The sequence below is a fragment of the Astyanax mexicanus genome, chromosome 13, assembly GCF_023375975.1.
Source record: "Astyanax mexicanus isolate ESR-SI-001 chromosome 13, AstMex3_surface, whole genome shotgun sequence".
Taxonomy (NCBI): domain Eukaryota; kingdom Metazoa; phylum Chordata; class Actinopteri; order Characiformes; family Acestrorhamphidae; genus Astyanax; species Astyanax mexicanus.
In genome coordinates this window covers 42,393,473-42,413,421 of record NC_064420.1, presented here as the reverse complement: position 1 = coordinate 42,413,421, position 19,949 = coordinate 42,393,473, and the positions used below count along the sequence as shown (strand labels likewise).

Below are 19,949 nucleotides of genomic sequence, written 5' to 3'. Positions count from 1 at the left end.
TTGCATTGAGTTCTTGTGGGAATAAATCTTTTATTTCAGTGCCAAAAAGTAAGACGCCTCAAACTCACAGTCCATTAATTTACCATCCCTTCTTAATTAAATTGCTGTGGCCAATCTTAAATACAGCGTTGCATACATTTAAAACAGCATTATGACAGAATCTATATGTTTTGCTTCAGAGCTCCCTCCCCAGTGGTTGGGGAGTGTAATTCACTTTTACACCACTGCTGTTAATACAGATTGTGATTTGAGCTTTCCCTAATGAGCAGTTGTACACATGCATTTGTTGACATGTGGAAATGAAAGAAGCATGTGGACTGAGGTGATGGGGTGTCACTGCAGGATTTTACACAAATACACAAATAGTCACAGAAGTTGTGACTACAGTCATTCTGTAGACCTAGACATGACCATATTTGGCACTCTGGGTCTGGCCTTGATTTTCAGTAGCAGAAATGAAGGAACATTTACAAAAATATTGCTTCTATCATTTTCTGTAGTGGCTTGTAAATATGAGCAACTCCATCAAACTGGGAAGTTACCTGGGTTACACTGACAGACCAGCTAAACTCAGATTAAATCATATGCTCTGTTGGTCGGACAGCTTTCTTGCAACATCCATTATATCCTGTTTTACTTTGGTGTAGCTGCTGGTGAGAGTGCATCAAGAACTGTCATTCACATTTGGCATTGTGTTAACCTTGAACAGAGGTGGTGTAGGCTTCTCTGGGCTCTGATACATTTGGGACGGACCACTACGAAGTAGTAACATTTACTGTGGTCAGATGATTCAGTTTTCCAGATCTTTTTTTGGACAAAATGGAAATTGTGTGCTCTGGTCCAAAGAGGCCATTCCGACTATTATCAGAAACAACTCAAAATCCAGGTATGGGGTGTGGGGTGTGTTACTCTACACTTCTGTTGGTAATAATTGGTCATTACTTGGCACACTGTCAAGTGACAGGGTTTTAAAACTAATGTACATTCTTCCCTGTCAGTAGGGGCAGCAGATAGTTAATTCCTTTAATACTCTGAGACAGGAGATTTAATACATTGCCTAAGTATTCTGAGACATGTGAAAGTCAAAAGAAAGCATAGATGGTGATCTTAAGGCAGTACAGCAAAAGCTATTTTTCATTTGGATATATCTGCAAACGAAACATCCGACGCTTCAAAACAAGCAGACAGACTATTTTGTTTGCCTGCTTGAAAACACGGAAAAGCAGGTAACTTTTATAAAAAAAAAATAAAAAAAAACACATAGGTGAGTGAGCAAGCTCTCATTGATATACTGAGTAAGTATAGATGAATTAAGTGACCATATTGTCATAATTATGCTAAAAAGTGTCATTTTCTAACCTATTTTGGTTGGTGGCGTGCTGTTGGATTTTTGCAACATAAAAAATGTGCCGTGGCTCAAAAAAAGTTGGAAAACACTGGTCTAGAAGAAGAACACCCATATATATATATATGCTTTACTCCATCACCTTGGTGCATGAGAGGGAAAAGTGTCTTCCATGGGTCATATTGGACGTTTGCTTACTAAGTGCTCTTGGTAAAGAGCCTTTGACCATTGCCATCAAGTAGAAAGTAGCTGGTCCATTCTTGATATTGTTGGTCAAAGTGGAGGGAAAAACAGCAAACAATTTTTATGGCTGACCTTTGGAAGATTGATGATTGTAAATCAGGTGCAGTAGAGTCTGATGGCTTACAAAGGAAGACCAGGCAGAAGGGAGTTGCATTATTCAAGTCTTAAAGTGACAAGAGACTGCACAAGCACTTGGGTGGCTCCTCCAGTGAGAAATTGACAATTTTTCTGGATGTTGTAAAGGAGGAATCTGCATGGCTGCGTTAGATTTGCACCATGATTTGAGAATAACCGACTATTCATTCAATGCACCAAGGCTTTGTGTCTCTGCTGATAGACCAGCGAGTTCTCGAATGAGATAGAAAGTTCATGTTGAAGTCCTGTAGTTCCAGGGATGAACAGTAGGTCAGTCTTGCTGAGGTTTATCTTCAGGTGGTGAGCTGCCATCCACAGTGAGACATGCTGAGATACTGGTTGAAACCTGTTTCAGAATGAGAGAAATAAAGGACGAGTTGGGTGTCATCTGCGAATAGCAGTGGTAAGAAAAGCCATGAGAGGATATTGATAGTGAGAAAAGAAGAGGACCAAACACTGAACCTTGTAGAACCCCAGTGGAGAGCCTACAAGACCACATTTTTTCCAGGGACGTCCACGGACAGGTTTTATGCCATTTTTGTTGGCTGCACACACTGTAAAAAATGATGTGCTGGTTTTACTTAAAAATATAGTGCAACGTTTTTGCAAGCTTGTTTTTAAGTGTTACCCACAAATCTTTTTTGATAACTTTTAATTAAAATATTAAACTGATATTACTTAATAATTTGCTTGCAAAAATGTTGCACTATGTTTTTACGTAAACCCATAGAAACATTTTTCGTCATTTTTACAAAAAAAATTACAGTGAAATTACTTAAAAATAAGGTTGCAAAAATGTTGCACCATATTTTTACGTAGAACCAACAAATATTTTTTAGTCATTTTTAACTAAAATCTTAAACTGACATTACTTAATAATAAGGTTGCAAAAATGTTGCACCATATTTTTACGTAGAACCAACAAATATTTTTTTACTCATTTTTAACAAAAATCTTAAACTGGCAATACTTAATAATACGTTTGCAAAAATGTTGCACCATATTCTTAAATAAAACTAAGAAAAGTTTTTTTGTCCTTTTTTCAAAAAGTCTTAATACTGACAGTACAAAAAAAATCACTTTACGCCTTCACATAAAAAAATGTCTTTGTCCAGTGAATAAACTTAATATTAACTTAACTTAATATTGTAAGATGAACATGAGCAAGACAGCAGGTTGAGCAGCTGAACATTAAATATTTAAAAGCAGTTAAAAAAAAGTCTTAGACCATTTCAAATGAACTCCATTTATTTTTTTTAACAAACAGTCTGTAATTATAGAAATACATGTGTTTCATGCTCATCTGCAAAAACTCTGTAAAACAGTGTAGAAACAAAAATAATATTTTATCCCTTTGTCTCCCTAACCTGCAGGCCAATTACTGAAAAAAAAAAGCATTTTTACAGTCAGTTGAAATAAGTAGATCAGAAAGGTGTTTGTACATAACTTTTTATATTTATTGCACATCAGAATAGAGCAGAATAAAATCCTTTAAAAAAAACATTTTTTTTTTATAAAAAAAAAAGCAAAAGCAAAAAGTAAACAGTTACAGAGAGTGTCACAGGTGTGCTTCGGCACACGTGTAAAAACACTGGCTCTGATTGGCTACCACCTCTGTCCCGCATAACTCGCCACCTGATTGGCTGAGCCCAGACCTCTTTTTTTTCTCAGGCTGAAGCCCATGGAAACGCGCATGCGCAGTTTATCGCTGTAGAACAAAGAGAAACTCCTAAAATAAACCGTTAAAGTTGATAATATTTTTTTCTAAAAGCAGTGCTCGGATATGAGGATTACTGGAGACTGGACTGATGGATGTTATGATGTTTGGAGGGGTTCTGAAGCCCGGACTCTGAGGTACGCGCTGATATTCTCTGTTTGCGTGTGAGGGGTGTCCTGTAGTAACCCCAGGCGGATCAAAGAGCGTGTTCACAGACCGAACCGTCTAACGCACTCTTATTCAGGAACCGTACATCCGACAGTAAAACGGTTTGCAGCTCCGTAATCCTGAGAGTCAGCAGGCTGTCATTGATATATTGAGCCTGTAATTATTCATAAACACAGCCAGATATTAATTATTATATTTATCTGGCCCGCCGTCGGGCCAGGGCGTGTTAAGAGCGTGTCAAGTTCAACAGGTGTTACACCGAGAACTGTCACCTGTTTAGACCTGGAGTCACAGATCTCTATAGGTCACAGTTCATGGTGAAACACCTGTTACTACTCACTAGCCTGGGCAGGGGTCCGCTCGAATTACTGTTATTATATCATTATATAGTAACGCACTGCTTTTAATCACCAGTAACGTCAACGGCGTTGTAACGACAGGAAAAGTAATTAATTATTTTATCCCGTTACTGACAAAATGACGTCGTTACCTAACGCCGTTACTTATAACGCTGTTATTCCCAACACTGATAATTATAGAACTAAGTGCACCAAGCTGCTCAGTGAAAAGGAGAATGTAAAAAAGGGGTTGAAGTGGCCAATCATTGTAGCTAACATGCGTTAGCCTTATAGCACGCGAACAATACTTTGATTAGCCAGCTAGACCGACTCTGGTCTGGCGTTAGTCACCGGGGTCTCTAATGCGGTGCACGCTAACGCGGTGTAAGCATTATAGCACGCTAACGCTGTGTTAGCATTACAGCACGCTAACGTGGTGTTAGCATTATAGCACGCTAACGCTGTGTTAGCATTACAGCACGCTAACGCGGTGTTAGCATTACGGCACGCTAAAAATAAGTTGATTAAGCCAGCTAGACCGACTCTGGTATACTCACCGGGGTCGCCAATGCGTGTTAGCATGACGGCCCAGCCCGGTTTGTACGCGCCCAGTGCCGGAATAGCCACCCGGGTGGTTAGCCTACGTGCTAGCTAGCTACATTTGCCCTTTCTTTCGGTTTGATGCTTGCCTATAGCTGCAGGCCAACACAGTTCACTATAGCACCGTGTTTCTAAAACCAACTTAAACTACACAGATAACTCACAACTGTAAATATCTCAAAAATAATCAGTCACTGTGCTCTTACCCATGCAGTCCATGCTCGCTGCCTTCCAAAAGTTCTTCATCAGTGGAGATAAGTACTTGTATCAGTGCCTCGTGGTCTCCCAAGCAGCCTTAAAATATTTAGTTAGGCGTAACAAAATCTTAACATAATACACACTAAAACTATTGGGTTGTACTTATTTTTGTAATTAAGCAAAGTTCGAAAAGTATAATTTTAGGTAAAATCTTCTCATTATAATGAGCAAACATCACTGGGCTCAAATCATGTTGATTTTACTCAAATATTCATGCAATATTTCTCCAAATTTCTAAACAAAATAAACACACAAAATATTGGGTTGTACATACTGTTTTAATTAAGCATAGTTCAAAAAGTATAATTTTAGGTAAAATCTTCTCATATTAATGAGCAAAGTTTACTGGGCTCAAGAATCGTTTTTTGCAGTGCACGAGTTAATCATAACATTCAACAACAGAATGCTGAGTCATTCTTTCCATTTCTTCCATTTCCAGTGATAGTATCTTAATTTGGGAATAGTCTGTTCTGGTGTTTCTAGAAATACTATTTTTACAGTACTGCAGAATTGATCAAATTTTGCAATGTGACTCAATGCCAGTATCAGTATTCCTATCAGATGTGTTCATGTAAATCCAGTATGTGCTTGTGTGTTTGTGTATGTTGCAGAGCTCTGAGGGAAACGAGGAGCCGGTGGTGGACGGGGAGCAGAAAGCAGCAGGCCAGCCTCAGTGGGATCCAGAAGGGCTGGAGTGGGAGCGGGCGTCTCAGGACAGCCATGAGAGAGGGCAAAGAGACAAAGAAGGTAAGACTCAGACGCCTTATTTGGTCGTGTTCAGCTTGACTTGGACAGTAGGTTTATTTAATACATCAAATCCTGACAGTGATCAAGTTTCCATATTCAGACGAGAACGGAATGATGCAATCCTGTAGGCAACAGAAATAGCATGGTTAATACGTACATAAGTCGTGAATCAACCAAGACCTTGTGCTGGCTGACCTGTCAGCACAGCTGCCTCTGTGGCTACAGAGTGAGAGATAGTACTGATCAGTCTGTCTGACCTTCGGGGGTGTTTCTGTTTTCTGTAAAGATGCCATAGAATGAATTTACGGAGCATTTTAAGCTGTTATTTTATATTTTTTGTTTGGGCTAAAAAGAAACCTTACAAGCATTTTTTTTATTCTGATTTTCCTCTACATTTTAAAGTTCTGATCTGCTTCATCGACTGCTTTTAAAATGGTATTTTCAGCCTAGCCTAGCCTAGCCTAGCCTAGCTTACACTATTGTAGTTATGTGTTCCAGTGGATTAAGGTGCTGCCTCTATGATCCGAGTGTCGTGGTTAAATTTCCAGCTCATGCTTCTTGCCATCAGCAGCCAGAGTCAGAGAGAGCGAGAGAGATTTGGTCTCTCCCCATCTCCGCATCTCTGGCCGTCTCCCCATATCACTCCCAAAGTGATTTTGGTCAGCACAGGCACCTGTTAGCTGATGTATCAGAGCTGGAGTGCTGCGCTTGGCTACACACCAGACATGCTATTCTTTATTCTCCAAGTATTGGGAGCATTATTATTGATAGAGGGCGTTCTAATGAGTGTGTTGAGTAATTGGCCTCCCAAATTAGAGAGACAATGGTGTACATTTTGCAATGGTTACTAATTAGGTGGTAAATGCCTTAAAAATCATTAAAAATCAGTTAAAACACATACGTCGAAGGGCCAACAATATAGATGGCTGTAGGTTCACTATTTAACAAACAACAGGTCAATGTTGCCCTTTCTATGTATGTGTTATAACTGATTATTAATAACAACCTAATTAGTAACCATTAATAAACTAATTGTAAATCATTTATAAACCCTTTATAAAGGTAGTCTTATTTTAAAGTGGTACCAGTGTTTCTAATAACTGTGTAGCTATACATTAACAATCCATGTAATAACAGTAACATTACATTGTTACAGATTAATTACAGTTGTACGAGTTATGTAATTGCACATATGTATCAGTGTCAGTGTCATCTGCTATACATAGCAGAATATTTTGGCCAGTCAAAATTGGTGTTGATACACATGCAGTTACATAACCTGCACAACTGTAATAAATATGTAACAATGCGTACTTTACCAGTAGTTACTCTGTTATTACATTGTTTGTTAATCTATACCTATACAGAGTTATTAGAGACACTTATTAAAAAGTAGGACTAAGCCATCGATTGAGATCTTTGGGGCAGTTCTTCTTCAGTGTTGTAAGAAAAGTCGTTTATCAGTAGGACGCCTCCAACACGTTCATCACACCTTGACCTTCAAGAATTCATACGCTTGCTTGCCAGTAGGAGCACCAGCACATTCATCTGACTGACACTCTAAATAAACACTCAGGCCTGCAATGTTTGCACGCTGGCAAATATTTACAAATCCATCCAGCCACTATTAGCGTGTTTTGTGTGCCCAAATGGAATTATAATAGTTCCAGCGTGGGCCAAAAGGAATTATCAGATTGGTATCAGATGTGCAGCCGTCCGTGTGGCAGATCAGAGTTTAATACGGCTAATACTTGATCCTCAACTTCAGCCGCAGATTTTCAGGGGACCGGCAGGCAAAGCCCACAATCAGAGCGTAATCCGTACGTTCTGCTGTTTGGCTCCGTGGGCCGGAGGTAGTTGGAGTTAGCTGGAGTTAGTGTGGGCGAGAATCCGCTGCGTGACGATGTGCGAGGGTAGCATGGCTGCGAGGCTGTTATCAGATTGGATTTGTTACAGTGGCAGGCTGGAGGTTAATGAACCACACCCTGTAAACTGCACCGCCTGGGCTGATAATCAGAGCGGCCCAGTCAAACCGGGAAAGCGACGTGGGCCCCTGCTAATGTTGCATGCTGAAATCTTGATGAGTTGCCTGCCCTGAGCAACTTCCAGATGCATGGGAGAAGCTAAGAGGCACAGCTTGCTCCGGGTTGATTCGGGGGGGGGTGAAAAAAACAAACCTGAAAAGCTCTATCGAGTGCAGGCGTAGTTATATATTTTTTTTTGCCTAGGAAAGGTTTGCGTGCATTCACATGTTCCTTGAGTGGCATGGAACAAAAGGAGCTTTGTGAGTGTACTAAGGGGGTGGACTGAGGTCTGGGGTTTGCACCATATGGCTGAACGGCAGGCTGTTGTGCAGAACGATGCGCTTCGAAAAAAAAAAAAAACTGAGGAGGCCGTCGGAGATGTTTATTCCTAAGCAGACCACTTAGATGGATTGCTCTGCCAGCGCTCCATCTTCCAAATATTGGCTTATGTAATGGCACGCGGCAGCCGGAGTGCTGTGAGCTCGGCTGTTTTCGTTAGCGCTGTCTTGTGCTGACGTTAGCTGACCTGCTTCCTCCATGCCATCATTATCCTGGCTTAGCGAGGGTCAGATTTCTCAAAGCTCTGCAGAAGTTGGAGATTTTAATTGCTGATAACTCTATAATGGTTACCAAACCTACTTTAGCTAGGAAAGGTCTCGAGATGTGTTTTGCTGTGCTTTAAGATGTCCACCTCACTTATGGTAATGCAATCTGAGTGGCCCATCAATAAGTTTTGAAAGGGCCGGAGTGGAGTTTCCATGCTTTGCTGGGGGAGGAGGCCCCAGCTCCAATTACTGAACAGAGAGAGAGAAAGAAAAAAAGAGAGAAAGGGAGAAAAGGGGGAAAGAGAAGAGAGAGAAAGTGAGAGAGAAAGAGAAAAAGAGGGATGCATAGAGGCATTGTAGATCACCCATCTGTTAAAGATTAGGAACAAGATGCCTTCTAGTGGCTTCAGTGGAATCACAGGACCGTGCCAGTGTTTCACTAAATCACAAGGAGACACTGCAGTTTGCGCAGGCTGTACCCCGTGTCCCCCTCACTCAATTTCACCTCTTTTGAAAAGGAACATAAAAAAGGTTCTTAAGAATGAATTCAATTAAATTCAATTCAATTCAATTCAATTTTATTTATATAGAGCTTTTTACAACAAAGGTTGTCACAAAGCCGCTTTACAGGAAAAACAGGTCCACGCCTCTTATGAGCAGCACCACAGAGATGCCAATTTTATGGTGACACAGTGGCAAGGAAAAACTCCCTTTAAGTATTTACCCTATTTAATATCAGCTAAATATTTTATTAGTGCTGGGCGGTATAACGGTTCATTCTGTATACCGGAGGGGAAATTAAAACGAGTATGCATTTCACATACCGCTAGAGACGCTGCAGAGTGCCGTGTGGAACAGCACCACCAAAGAAGCAAGCTAACAAGTTAGCCAGTTAGCATAACAAGCTAATGCACTGAAGTAATGGTAACCTAGCTCAGCTCTGTGGAGTGAAATGCTCCATCCTGCCTGGAGAGAAATGAGAACAGCACTTTATCTAAGGAGATCCTGCTGCTGTTCCTCACTGTATGCGTGTTATTATCTGAGTAAAATGACAATGAGTAAAAAAAACAATAGCAAGCAGCAACTATTTACTTAGAAAAGAGACAAATGGAACCTATATTAAAGCCCTGTCATGCAAAAAAACAACAAACAAAAAAAAACCCTACAATAAAATAATACAAATATCGTGATACACTGTAAAAACTTCAGAATCTTAAAAAAAAAAAACGTAACATACATTTTTTGGTCATACTGCCTAGCACTATATTTTATTGTATCATGGTCAATTTTCTTATTGTATCGACTAGTGGTTGAGAATGTTTTAAACTATTTCCTGGTGTACTGTATCCAAGCCTAGGATTTATAAACTGATTAAGGCAGACCTATGCATGAGTTGGTACTTCTGTGCCACCCCTAAATGACAACTGTACACATGCATTTCTGGACAAGCTGTGACACACAGAACTGTCATTGAACATGGAAGACGCCTGCGGACTGAGACAGAATGTAGAGGCTCTTTGGAAACGGTTTGGTTTAGCATATCTTGTGGAGTCCCACAGGGTTCTATTTTAGATCTATAAAACTGATATTTATTATGATAGAAAAGTAGTTATGAAAGTAAAGAATCTTGGCTTACAAACGGGATCCAAGGGCCTAAAGATCCATCCATTGAAAGCTTGTTTAGGGAAGTAGAAGCATTTCTCTAGGAAAATACACAAGCAATAAGTAACACAGGGCAGACAAGAAAAACGAGTCAAGGTCCACAGAAAAAGGCCATAAACAGAAGTAGTCAGAGGCAGGGAAAAATGATGCATTGTAAAGCAGGATAAGCTGAACAAAATGTGTACGTATGAGCTGAAAGGGTATAAATACAGGTAGTCGCAGGTGAAATTAATATTCTGGTGATTTGCTTCCTGGAAGTCAGGTGATCATGGGAGTGTGTGATGTCAGAGTGAGGTGTATTCTAGGTATCATAGTCCAGAGACTATCAAAGTAGGAGTCTGAAGATCCATCCATTGAAAGCTTGTTTAGGGAAGCAGAAGCTTTTATAGACATCTAGAAAATAGACATCTAGGGCATCTAGCTATTGTGTAATTACTAAGATAAACAGATTGAAATTATGTTGAGAAATCTACAGAATATTCTATAAAATGATCATCCACTGAAAGGATCTTTGTTGAACCTAAAGATGGTGGATCTACAGCATTGTTAGATCTGTTCCTCTGCCCCTTGCAGTTTCTTTGATAAGTGATCATATTTCTCTCTCAAATCCTCTCATTCAGTTTCATTCTAAAAGCTCCAGGGCCCACCCACGAGCAGCTTTAGTTTAGCTGAGGGTCTCAAGTCCAGATCCAGTCGTTTAGCTGCTCCAGGCTTTCAAAACAAGCCCAGGCTGAGGTGCTGCATGGACGGTAGCCCATCTTTTCAGTGTTATCTTTGTCGGTATGGAAAGCTTAAAAACACAACAACAGGAAGCAGCGAGTTCTCAGTTACCAAGGTGGGCTGTTCCACCTCCAGTTTCCTCAGAATTATGACCCTGGCATAAGCGGGAGGGACAAATAAAAGGACTGAACAGTAGAGGGTGCAGAACCTCTCACCTTCTCTTATAGTCAATCATCTTAGACAGCTTTTGTACTTTAGCTGATTTTGATTCTTGAACTTTAAACTGGAACTTCAAGGTTAATGTAGATAACAAATGTTAATAGTCAGTTATCTGTCATGATCAGGCAGTACTCAAGCATGTGCAGATGCAAATAACAGACTTTAATATACTGGAAAACAGGAGCAATAAGGAGAAAACATACCATAAAGTCGAGGTACACAGAAAAAGTTCAGAAACAAAGGTAATCAAGGGCAAGAAAAATTGACACATTGTAAAGCAGATTAAACCTAGGACAACAATATTTATTAATTAATTAATGAATAAAAAATAATTATTGGTACTGTATTTCATTTTGCTGCTAACAAAGAAAAGAACTGAACAATTTTAAATTATTTATTGAGCACTTTATTGAACAATTGTAAGTGACTGTTTAATATAAAATATTCTGTATTTTCACTTTTTTATGTGGATGTCACTGAAACTTTTTTTTGTTGACATTTTCATCTAAATAATTTAGTTTTTTGTATATTTGGTACATTCCTAACCCCCTAGTACACGACAGGGAATCTGGCACAATACAGTAAACCACACTGTGCACAATAACATGGAAAGTCTGAGTAGCCTTAATCAAGTCTGGGATGTAGTTTGAGTGGGTTGAGAGAAGTGTGTGGTCATGTATTAATGGAAAACATTTGGATGACTATTGATTTATAGTGTTTGATGATGTAATATTGTTCAAATCTGATTGGCACAGCAATCTATCTGTATTAATGAATGAATAAACTTGTTTTGAAGATGAAAAATAGAGCAGTCTATATACTTTCCCCCCTTTAAATGGGTTTATTCTATATTATATCCCTAAATCTTTTAAAACCTGTTCATTCAGTTTGATTCTTTAATGTGTGAGTATTTTAAAAAGCCACAAGACGCTTAGTAAGACCTTTATAAAGAGAATAAAGTCGCCAGTGGGCTTAAGGGGGTTCAGTTGTGGAAATTCAGCCTGGTTTAGATTTTCTCTTCACTTTGTTCCCCTGATGAAGAAGAAGGTTCTAGGCCTCGAGCGGGGTGTCTTTAGCGTTCTGCCCTTGAACGGATTATACATGCTGCTTCCCTGCGTCTCCCGCATTTTCCACGAGACTGTCTTGTATGTAATCAGGTTCAGTCTTCTAATAATTCATTTGAATGAGTAACGACCCTGGCGGTGTGGTTACGCATCATGCTGAGAATAGATGTTCTTTTCCATCCTTTTTCATGTAAACAAGATTAAAGCCTCCCTCTGTATTGTTGCAGCTCTCAGAAGAACATGGCCATTAAGAAACAACCTTTTATGAGGCGAAGAGATTCCTGTGTGTTTTTATGTTAAAAATGTAAAAAAATATATATATATAAATTCTGTGTTTGTAGGCGTTTTCCAACCTGATAACACAATAATAACAACAAAATTAGAACATAATAGTAATAACAACAGTGCTATCACAATAATAACATTATAATCAATCTAGAGACAGTCATTTTACCATTGTAATTACAGAGTAATAGAACAGTTATAACACCACAGCAATAACAGTAATATCACCATAGTTATAACATTGTAATAACACATAAATATAAACTAAACAGTAATAGTTTAGTAATAATGCATTTGGAATTACCTTTAAAATACATTTTCCTTTTCAAGAAAATCAAACAGAATCAAAACAGAGATGAAGAATGGGCCGAATCCCATAATCCCAAAACCATCACGATTTTTACAGCAAAGCACTATGTGTGTTTTCTTTAAGTAAATGCTGATCTACCTCACTCACAAGATAACACTTCACTGCTTGTACAGGTGATGTAATATCTGATGTAATGATCAGGTTGCATTCTGCTGTCCCATGACTTCTGGCATGTCAGTGTATTATCTGTGTAGAACCTGCGCTCTGGACAGAGTTTTTTCTTTGTTTGTTTGTAGGGGTGAGTGATAATTAAACAGGGAGAAGAGGCACTTCAGAGTGTATACAGCACAGCAGGGGAGCTGGGTGGGGTTTGGGCTGTTAAAGGGGGTTAAAGACCTGGAATTTACGGCACATTCACTCATTCATAAGCTTGACCCATTTTATGGCCCTGTTGTCCACTTTTATTTTCTTTAAAAAAAAAAAAGAAGAAGGAAAAAAACAACAGCTGCGGGAATTTGCAGTCGGGCCTTCCAGGGGAGCATGAGGTTTAGCCAGGCCTGACCTTAAAAGGGCCTCGCTCTACCACAGCCCTCGAGCCCGGCCTGGATGTGTCACGCTTTCACAACGTGTAAGTGTGTGTGTGAGTAAGCGTGGGTAATATTTCTATTTTAGTGGTCATCAGACGATGATTAGACCATAAACTTTGACAAGGACGGCCAAGTTGCAATCTGCTCTCCACCACGCCTCCCTGCTCGCAGTTCATCAGACCCTTATTAGTACACTAACTGTGTGTCAGTAGACAAAAAGCTTCAAAAAACACAGACGCTGATGTTCTCGATGCATGCACAGTCAGTGCACATTTAAACTTGAGTGCACGTTTAAAATTTTATACATTAAAATATAAGTTTTACACTGGAATTGTCACACAGAGAGCAGAAGGTCTCGAGTAGCGGTGCTCCACGAGTAACTGACATGTTGATGGACTGCTCGCCTTAATGCCTCTGCTCCAGGCTCCAGGCCAAACCAGACACCCTGAAACGTCAGCCGTAAAACACTCAGACATCTCTACAAGCAGAGGATGAGTCTGTGTCAAACACGCTGTAAAGCCATAAAGGCCTACTGCTGCTTTGATCTTTTATTGAGTAATGTTTGTAAATGGCATCTTAACATGTCCGCAATTTATATATATTACATTACATTACATTACATTTCATTTGGCAGACGCTTTTGTCCAAAGCGACTTACAATAATGAAGTACAAAAGTAATAGGAATTTAGATAACCCATTTTTAGATAGGGCTTAAAGGAGGTCGAAGGGAAATAAAGGGATAGAGAAGTGAAGGAGGGGAAGAAGGAAATGGGGTTAGAAGTAGTTAATGTGTTAGAGGTGTTAGGAGAGTAAGTGCTCTTTGAAGAGCTCTGTCTTCAGGAGTTTCTTAAAGATAGTGAGAGATTCTCCTGATCTGGTAGTGGAAGGTAGTTTGTTCCACCATTGGGGAACTCTGTATGAGAACAGTCTGGATTGCTTTGTGTGAGTGTTTGGCAAAGCGAGGCGACGTTCATTGGAGGAGCGCAGCGGCCGGGAGGTAGCGTAAGCCTTCAGGAGTGAGTGCAGGTAGGAAGGAGCCTGTTCTGTCATCACCTTGTAGGCGATTGTAAGAGTTTTGAATTTGATGCGAGCATCAACTGGTAGCCAGTGGAGCTCAATGAGCAGCGGTGTGACATGTGCCCGTTTTGGTTGGTTGAAGACCAGACGTGCTGCTGCATTCTGGATCATTTGGAGTGGTTTTACTACGCAGGCCGGGAGGCCAGTTAGCAGGGCATTGCAGTAGTCGAGGCGTGAGATGACGACTGCTTGTACCAGGAGTTGGGTGGCCTGTTGCGTCAGAAACTGTTTAATTTTCCTGATGTTATAAAGAGCGAAGCGGCAGGATCGAGCAACCGAGGCCACATGGTGCGTGAAGGAGAGCTGGTCATCAACCATAACACCCAGGTTCCTAGCAACCTTTGTCGGTGAGAGAGAGAGAGAGTCGATGCTTATAGAGAGGTTGTGTTGAAAAGATGGTTTTGCTGGTATGACCAGAAGTTCAGTCTTTGAGAGATTTAATTGAAGGTGATGCTCCTTCATCCAAGAGGATATGTCAGAGAGACACGACGATATCCGTGCAGAGATTGAGTGATCTTCAGGTGAGAATGACAGGTATAGCTGGGTGTCATCAGCAAAGCAATGGTAGGAAAAGCAATGTGAGTGGATAATCTGACCAAGAGAGGCAGTGTATATTGAGAAGAGAAGGGGACCCAGTACCGAACCCTGGGGAACCCCAGTGGATAGGGAGTGGGCTGAGGACAGCTGTCCTTGCCACGACACCTTGAACGAGCACCCAGTGAGGTATGATCTGAACCATGACAGCACATTGTCTGAGATCCCCATGTTTGAAAGTATAGTTAGGAGGAAGTCGTGGTTGACCGTGTCGAAGGCGGCCGAGAGGTCCAGCAGAATGAGCACTGAGGACTGGCCTGCAGCTCTAGCAGTTTTCAACGCTTCAGTCACAGACAACAGAGCCGTCTCGGTAGAGTGTCCTTTTTTGAATCCAGATTGGTTCTGGTCCAGGAGGTCATTCTGGGAGAGGAAGCCAGAGACCTGATTTAAAACTCCTCTCTCGAGTGTTTTAGAGAGAAAGGGTAGTAGTGAGACCGGTCTGTAGTTATCAACCTGGGCGGGGTTGAGAGAAGGCTTTTTAAGCAGTGGTGTCACATGTGCTTGTTTGAAAGCAGTTGGGAAAACACCAGAAGTCAAAGAGGCATTGATGGTGTGAGTGATAGCCGGAATGATTGCAGGTGCGATGGTTTGTAGTAAGTTTGAGGGAATTGGGTCAAGCGGACACGTAGTAGGACGGCTACGTGTTAGGAGAGCCAGTGTCTTGTTCTCAGTGAGAGAAGTGAACGAGGAGAGCGCAACGCCTTCGGTGGAGGGATACCGGGCAGCAGAGCATGTAGTAGGACTGCTACATGTTACATCAGTAAACTGGTTGCTGATAGCTGCCACTTTTCCAGTAAAGAATGAGGCAAGTGTTTCAGCAGTAAGGCATGTAGCCGGAGGAGGAGGAGGAGGGTTCAGTAGTGATTTAAAAGTAGCAAATAGTTTCCGGGAGTCTGTGAGGGAGCTGAATTTATTGTGATAAAATTCAGCTTTAGCAGTCGTGATGCTGGCTGAGAAGGAAGCCAGGAGCAGTTGGTAGTTTTTTAGGTCTGCTTGTTTTTTGTTTTTATGCCATTTTCTTTCGGCAGCTCGGAGTTTGGAACGTAGTTCCCTCAGTGAGTTATTTTTGAGCCATGGCTGCGGTTTGCTTGGTTTAATGGCTCGAGATGTAAGAGGACAGAGGTTGTCCAAACAGGAGCTTAGTGTGGAGCAGAGTGTATCGGTGGCATCATTTACATTGAGTGATGAAAATGAGCCTGGTGGGGGCATGTTGTCAGTCACCAGCGAGGAGAACTGGTCTGCTGAGATGTCTCGTAAATTTTGGCGGAACGAGACCATCGTAGGAGTAGCCGTGGGTTTGTTTGAAATATGAATATTGAGTTTCATGAAGTAGTGATCCGAGAGGTGCAAAGGAGTGACAGTTAAAGAGTCGGTGTCACAGTTACGAGTGAAAATCAGGTCTAGATGTTTGCCAGCTTTATGTGTTGGAGGGCTGGGGACCTGCTCCAGTTCGAAAGACTGCATGAGGGATGAGAAGTCTGTAAAGTTGGTACTGTCGTTGTGGATGTTCATATCCCCTAGAATGAGCATGGGACAATCTTGCTCAGGGATAGAAGACAGTAGCATGTCAAGTTCGTGTGTGAACTCGCCCATTTGTCCAGGAGGACGGTAGATAACAATAATGGCAAGTTTTGCTGGAGTATTAACCAGTGTGGCATGATACTCAAATGAACTGTATGAGTTTGCAATATATGTGTAATGTAATTAGGGCTGCAGGATATATCGTTTTAAGCATCGTCATCGTGATGTGCACATGCACAATAGTCACATCACAGGCAATTAAATCAAACACGTCATGTTGCAATGTTTTGAATCTTGACACAAGAAGTAGATACACAGCTCTGTCTCTGTGTCTTTGTGAGTGACAGGCTGCTGCTGCCTGAGAAGCACAAGTAGGAGGCAGAGCGTGAGGGGGGCAGGAGTAAACACAAGGTAACCGTATGGCCTCCATCCACATGGTTGGGCACGTGCTTGTAAACGTGGGCACGTGTGGAAAGCTGTGCACCTCAGTCCAGCACAGTTTTGTGGCGCAGATATTTCCAGTTACAGCTGAAATCACGCTTTTAATTCCAAAAAAACTCTCTTATTTACCTTTTAAAAAGCAATTTAAATGCTTGATTAAAGGGCCGATTAATGTTGTTTTGCTGTTTTCTTCGGGTTTTGAGAGACAGCGCGCAGATGGGGGCGGGGTTGGTGATGTCATGGGCCCTGCATTGTTTAATATCACGATATATATTGTTGAAAAAAGAATTTGATTTGCAATCTTAATTTTTTTCCAGTATCGTGCAACCCTAAATTTAATGATGATATACTGTGTAAGTGGCTAAAAAATTTGAGCCAAAGAATTGGATTAGTTAATTTGGGTAAAACTGCACAATAGAAATGTGACACTAGTACCCTTTTGGTCCACCTCTAACCTGGATATAAGATGAGATATGATTGAGCATAATGATGGAGGCGTGTAGATCCTGCACACTCATGGGTTATTAAAGCTGGCTTCCAAGCTGCTCTCATAATGCCCGAAAAATCCAGCCTAATGCGGCCCGAGCACATGCACATTCTGCATGAGCCCGACCCGCCCCATAAACTGTCATTATAAGCCGAGCCTAATTTTATCCCAACATTTTTTTTGTAAGTAGAGTGATAAAACTGAGCAAAAAACATTTTTTGTCTGTTTGAATGAGCAAAATCCTTTCTTTTACAATGATGTTAACTAACATTGCAACACTGAAGAAGCATAGACCTATTATTTAAGCAGAAATGTTTATTAATGTTTTCGATCTCCGAAAAATTAGAACACAAACAATATGAACAATAATACATATCTATGCATCTTCATGTACATGTAAGTGGGTTTTTTGGTCACTAAAGGCTTACAATGGAAGTCAATGACGGACAGTTCTGGTGGAAACAGGAGAGTTGAGGTACACATTGAATTCTGCCGTGATTAGAGCAGCTGTGGTTTTATGTTTTTTGGATACAATCCGGGTTAGCATCCGAACATCCCTTTCAGACAGCTTCCTCTTACAGCGTCCACAGTTAATCCTGTTGGATGTGGTTGGTCCTTCTTGGTGGTATGCTAACATTACCCTGGATACTGTGGCCCTTGATACATCAGAAAGACTTGCTGTCTTGGTCACAGATGCGCCAGCAAGACGTGCACCAACAATTTGTCCTCTTTTGAACTCTGGTATGTCACCCATAATGTTGTGTGTATTGCAATATTTTAAGCAGAACTGTGCTCTTACCCTGCTAATTGAACCTTCACACTCTGCTCTTACTGGTGCAATAATGTGAAATTAATGAAGATTGGCCTCCAGGCTGCTCCGATTTAGCCATGAAACCTCCCACACTAAAATGACAGGTGTTACAGTTTCATTGTCCAATTCCTGTAGCTTCTTTAGTCAATGTACATAAATATTTCCAATAGATTAGGACCTTTTAGAGCAGCAATTGGTCCCATTTATCAAGACATTTTGTCACAACAAAATGTTTAGACACAATTTGTAAGTATTTTTAAGATCGAAACATCCTTTCCACACCTATTGTTTTTGCTGCTGCAAAAGTTTAAGTCGAGTGTGCAGTTAGAGACTGCAGCCCATCTGTTTGCCATGCATAATTTACGTAAGCCCTCCGCTAGCCTTTCATCAATGGTCAGTTTCTGACCACAGAACCACTTTTGGCTAGACCATTTTATGTCTGTTCTCAATCTAGCGGTGAAACTGACGTGTGCTGAACCACCAGGAACACTGCTGTATTTGTCCTCTGAATTATATCTTATCTGCAGCAGTACAGAGGTCAGAAACTGTCCAGTCATGAATCTGGTGGTGGTGACAATCTGGGCATGACTGCAGCGCTGGAGATGTGCATGGTATGTGCATGCTACATTCTGTTATAGCAGAGCTATGCTGTTAATAAATAATGCTCTATATAACAATAAAACAAATTCAGAGTTATTTTCTGATTTATTCAACTTTAAATATTAAACGAACAGAATGACACATATTCTTGTATTTTTTAATAACTGTTGGAGGTCCACTGAGCTGGTTTTAATTTTTTTTTTTCATATTTGGAGCATGAAACATTTTCTGCTAGCCGTATTTGGTGTACAGAATGTGTAATTATTAATCTGATTACTTTGTATTGTGTATATTAGTGTTTAAGGTTTATATTATACCTATATAGTTCCAGTCAGTTTGACCCAGTGGTGACAATATAAGCTTTAAAAGATAATATTAATACAAAACTTAGACCAAAGTAGATTATATAAATATATATAGACAACATAAAGAGACAGTATTTATGTAAAAAAATGCTGTTTTAATGAGTTTTGGATTGTTAAACATGGTTAAACACAGATTAGTTTGACTCACATTACTGCTGTTCCTCACAGCTGAACCTAATAGGTGGGTTACACTTCTAATAATGCATAGATAGATACTTTATTGATCCCAGAGGAAGTGGGCAATATGGTCCTAAAATAATATCACAATATTTGATGGTATTGTTGCAATAATGATACTCTTAACGATATGATAAAACACTGAATTATTTATTTTATTTAAGAATAATCTACTGCAACAAAATGAAAATTAAACTTTGTTATTGCATACCATACGATATGGCAATTTACAAGAATATACAATAATTTTTATCAGACGTGTAAAAAAAGTCAATGACCAATGATGTCTTGATAGCATAGTGCACTTCATATATCTCCATATATCCAGCATTAAAGTAAAATAAATAATAATAATAATAATAATGATACTGGACAGATATAATCTGTCTCTAGTAGATATATAAATTTTCTTTTGCTAAAAACAGTAAAAAAGTACTACCCTGATGTGATAATTAGGGGTGGGTGGCACGGTATTTCAGGATATAATATTGTTTACATAGAGACTCTCTGGAGCAGCATTAGGTCTTATTCATCATGACATTCAGACCCACTGTATAGAACATCTACCAGATTCACCATCTACCATATTTGCACTACTGTTATATACTATTTATACTGTCATTCCATCTCAATCACCATCAATATTGCACTATTGTCTTACGTATGTTTATTGTGTCTTGTTGTATTGTACATATAGTGTCTCCCACTCTTTTACATTATATCTATTTATTTATTTTTTACTTATATTTATATATCTATTTCTCCCCTACACTACTGCACCTTGTTTTGTCTCATGTATGTCTATTTGTGTCCCTGCTGTATTGTACTCATAGTGTCTCCCGTTCTTTCTTTTATTATATCTATTATCTGTACTTGCTGTAAAATTGGGAAGGAGAGTAACGTAATTT

At 40.1% G+C, this 19,949-nt stretch overlaps 1 protein-coding gene across 1 annotated transcript in view; it reads left to right on the top strand.

Annotated features, from left to right (window-relative positions):
• Positions 1-19,949, top strand: part of LOC125806756 (rho guanine nucleotide exchange factor 25-like) — a 115,934-nt gene that overhangs the window by 6,942 nt on the left and 89,043 nt on the right. The window contains exon 2 of the mRNA XM_049486393.1: positions 5,416-5,551. Within this exon, the coding sequence (XP_049342350.1) occupies positions 5,416-5,551 (136 nt within the window). The remainder of the gene's footprint in view (positions 1-5,415; positions 5,552-19,949) is intronic.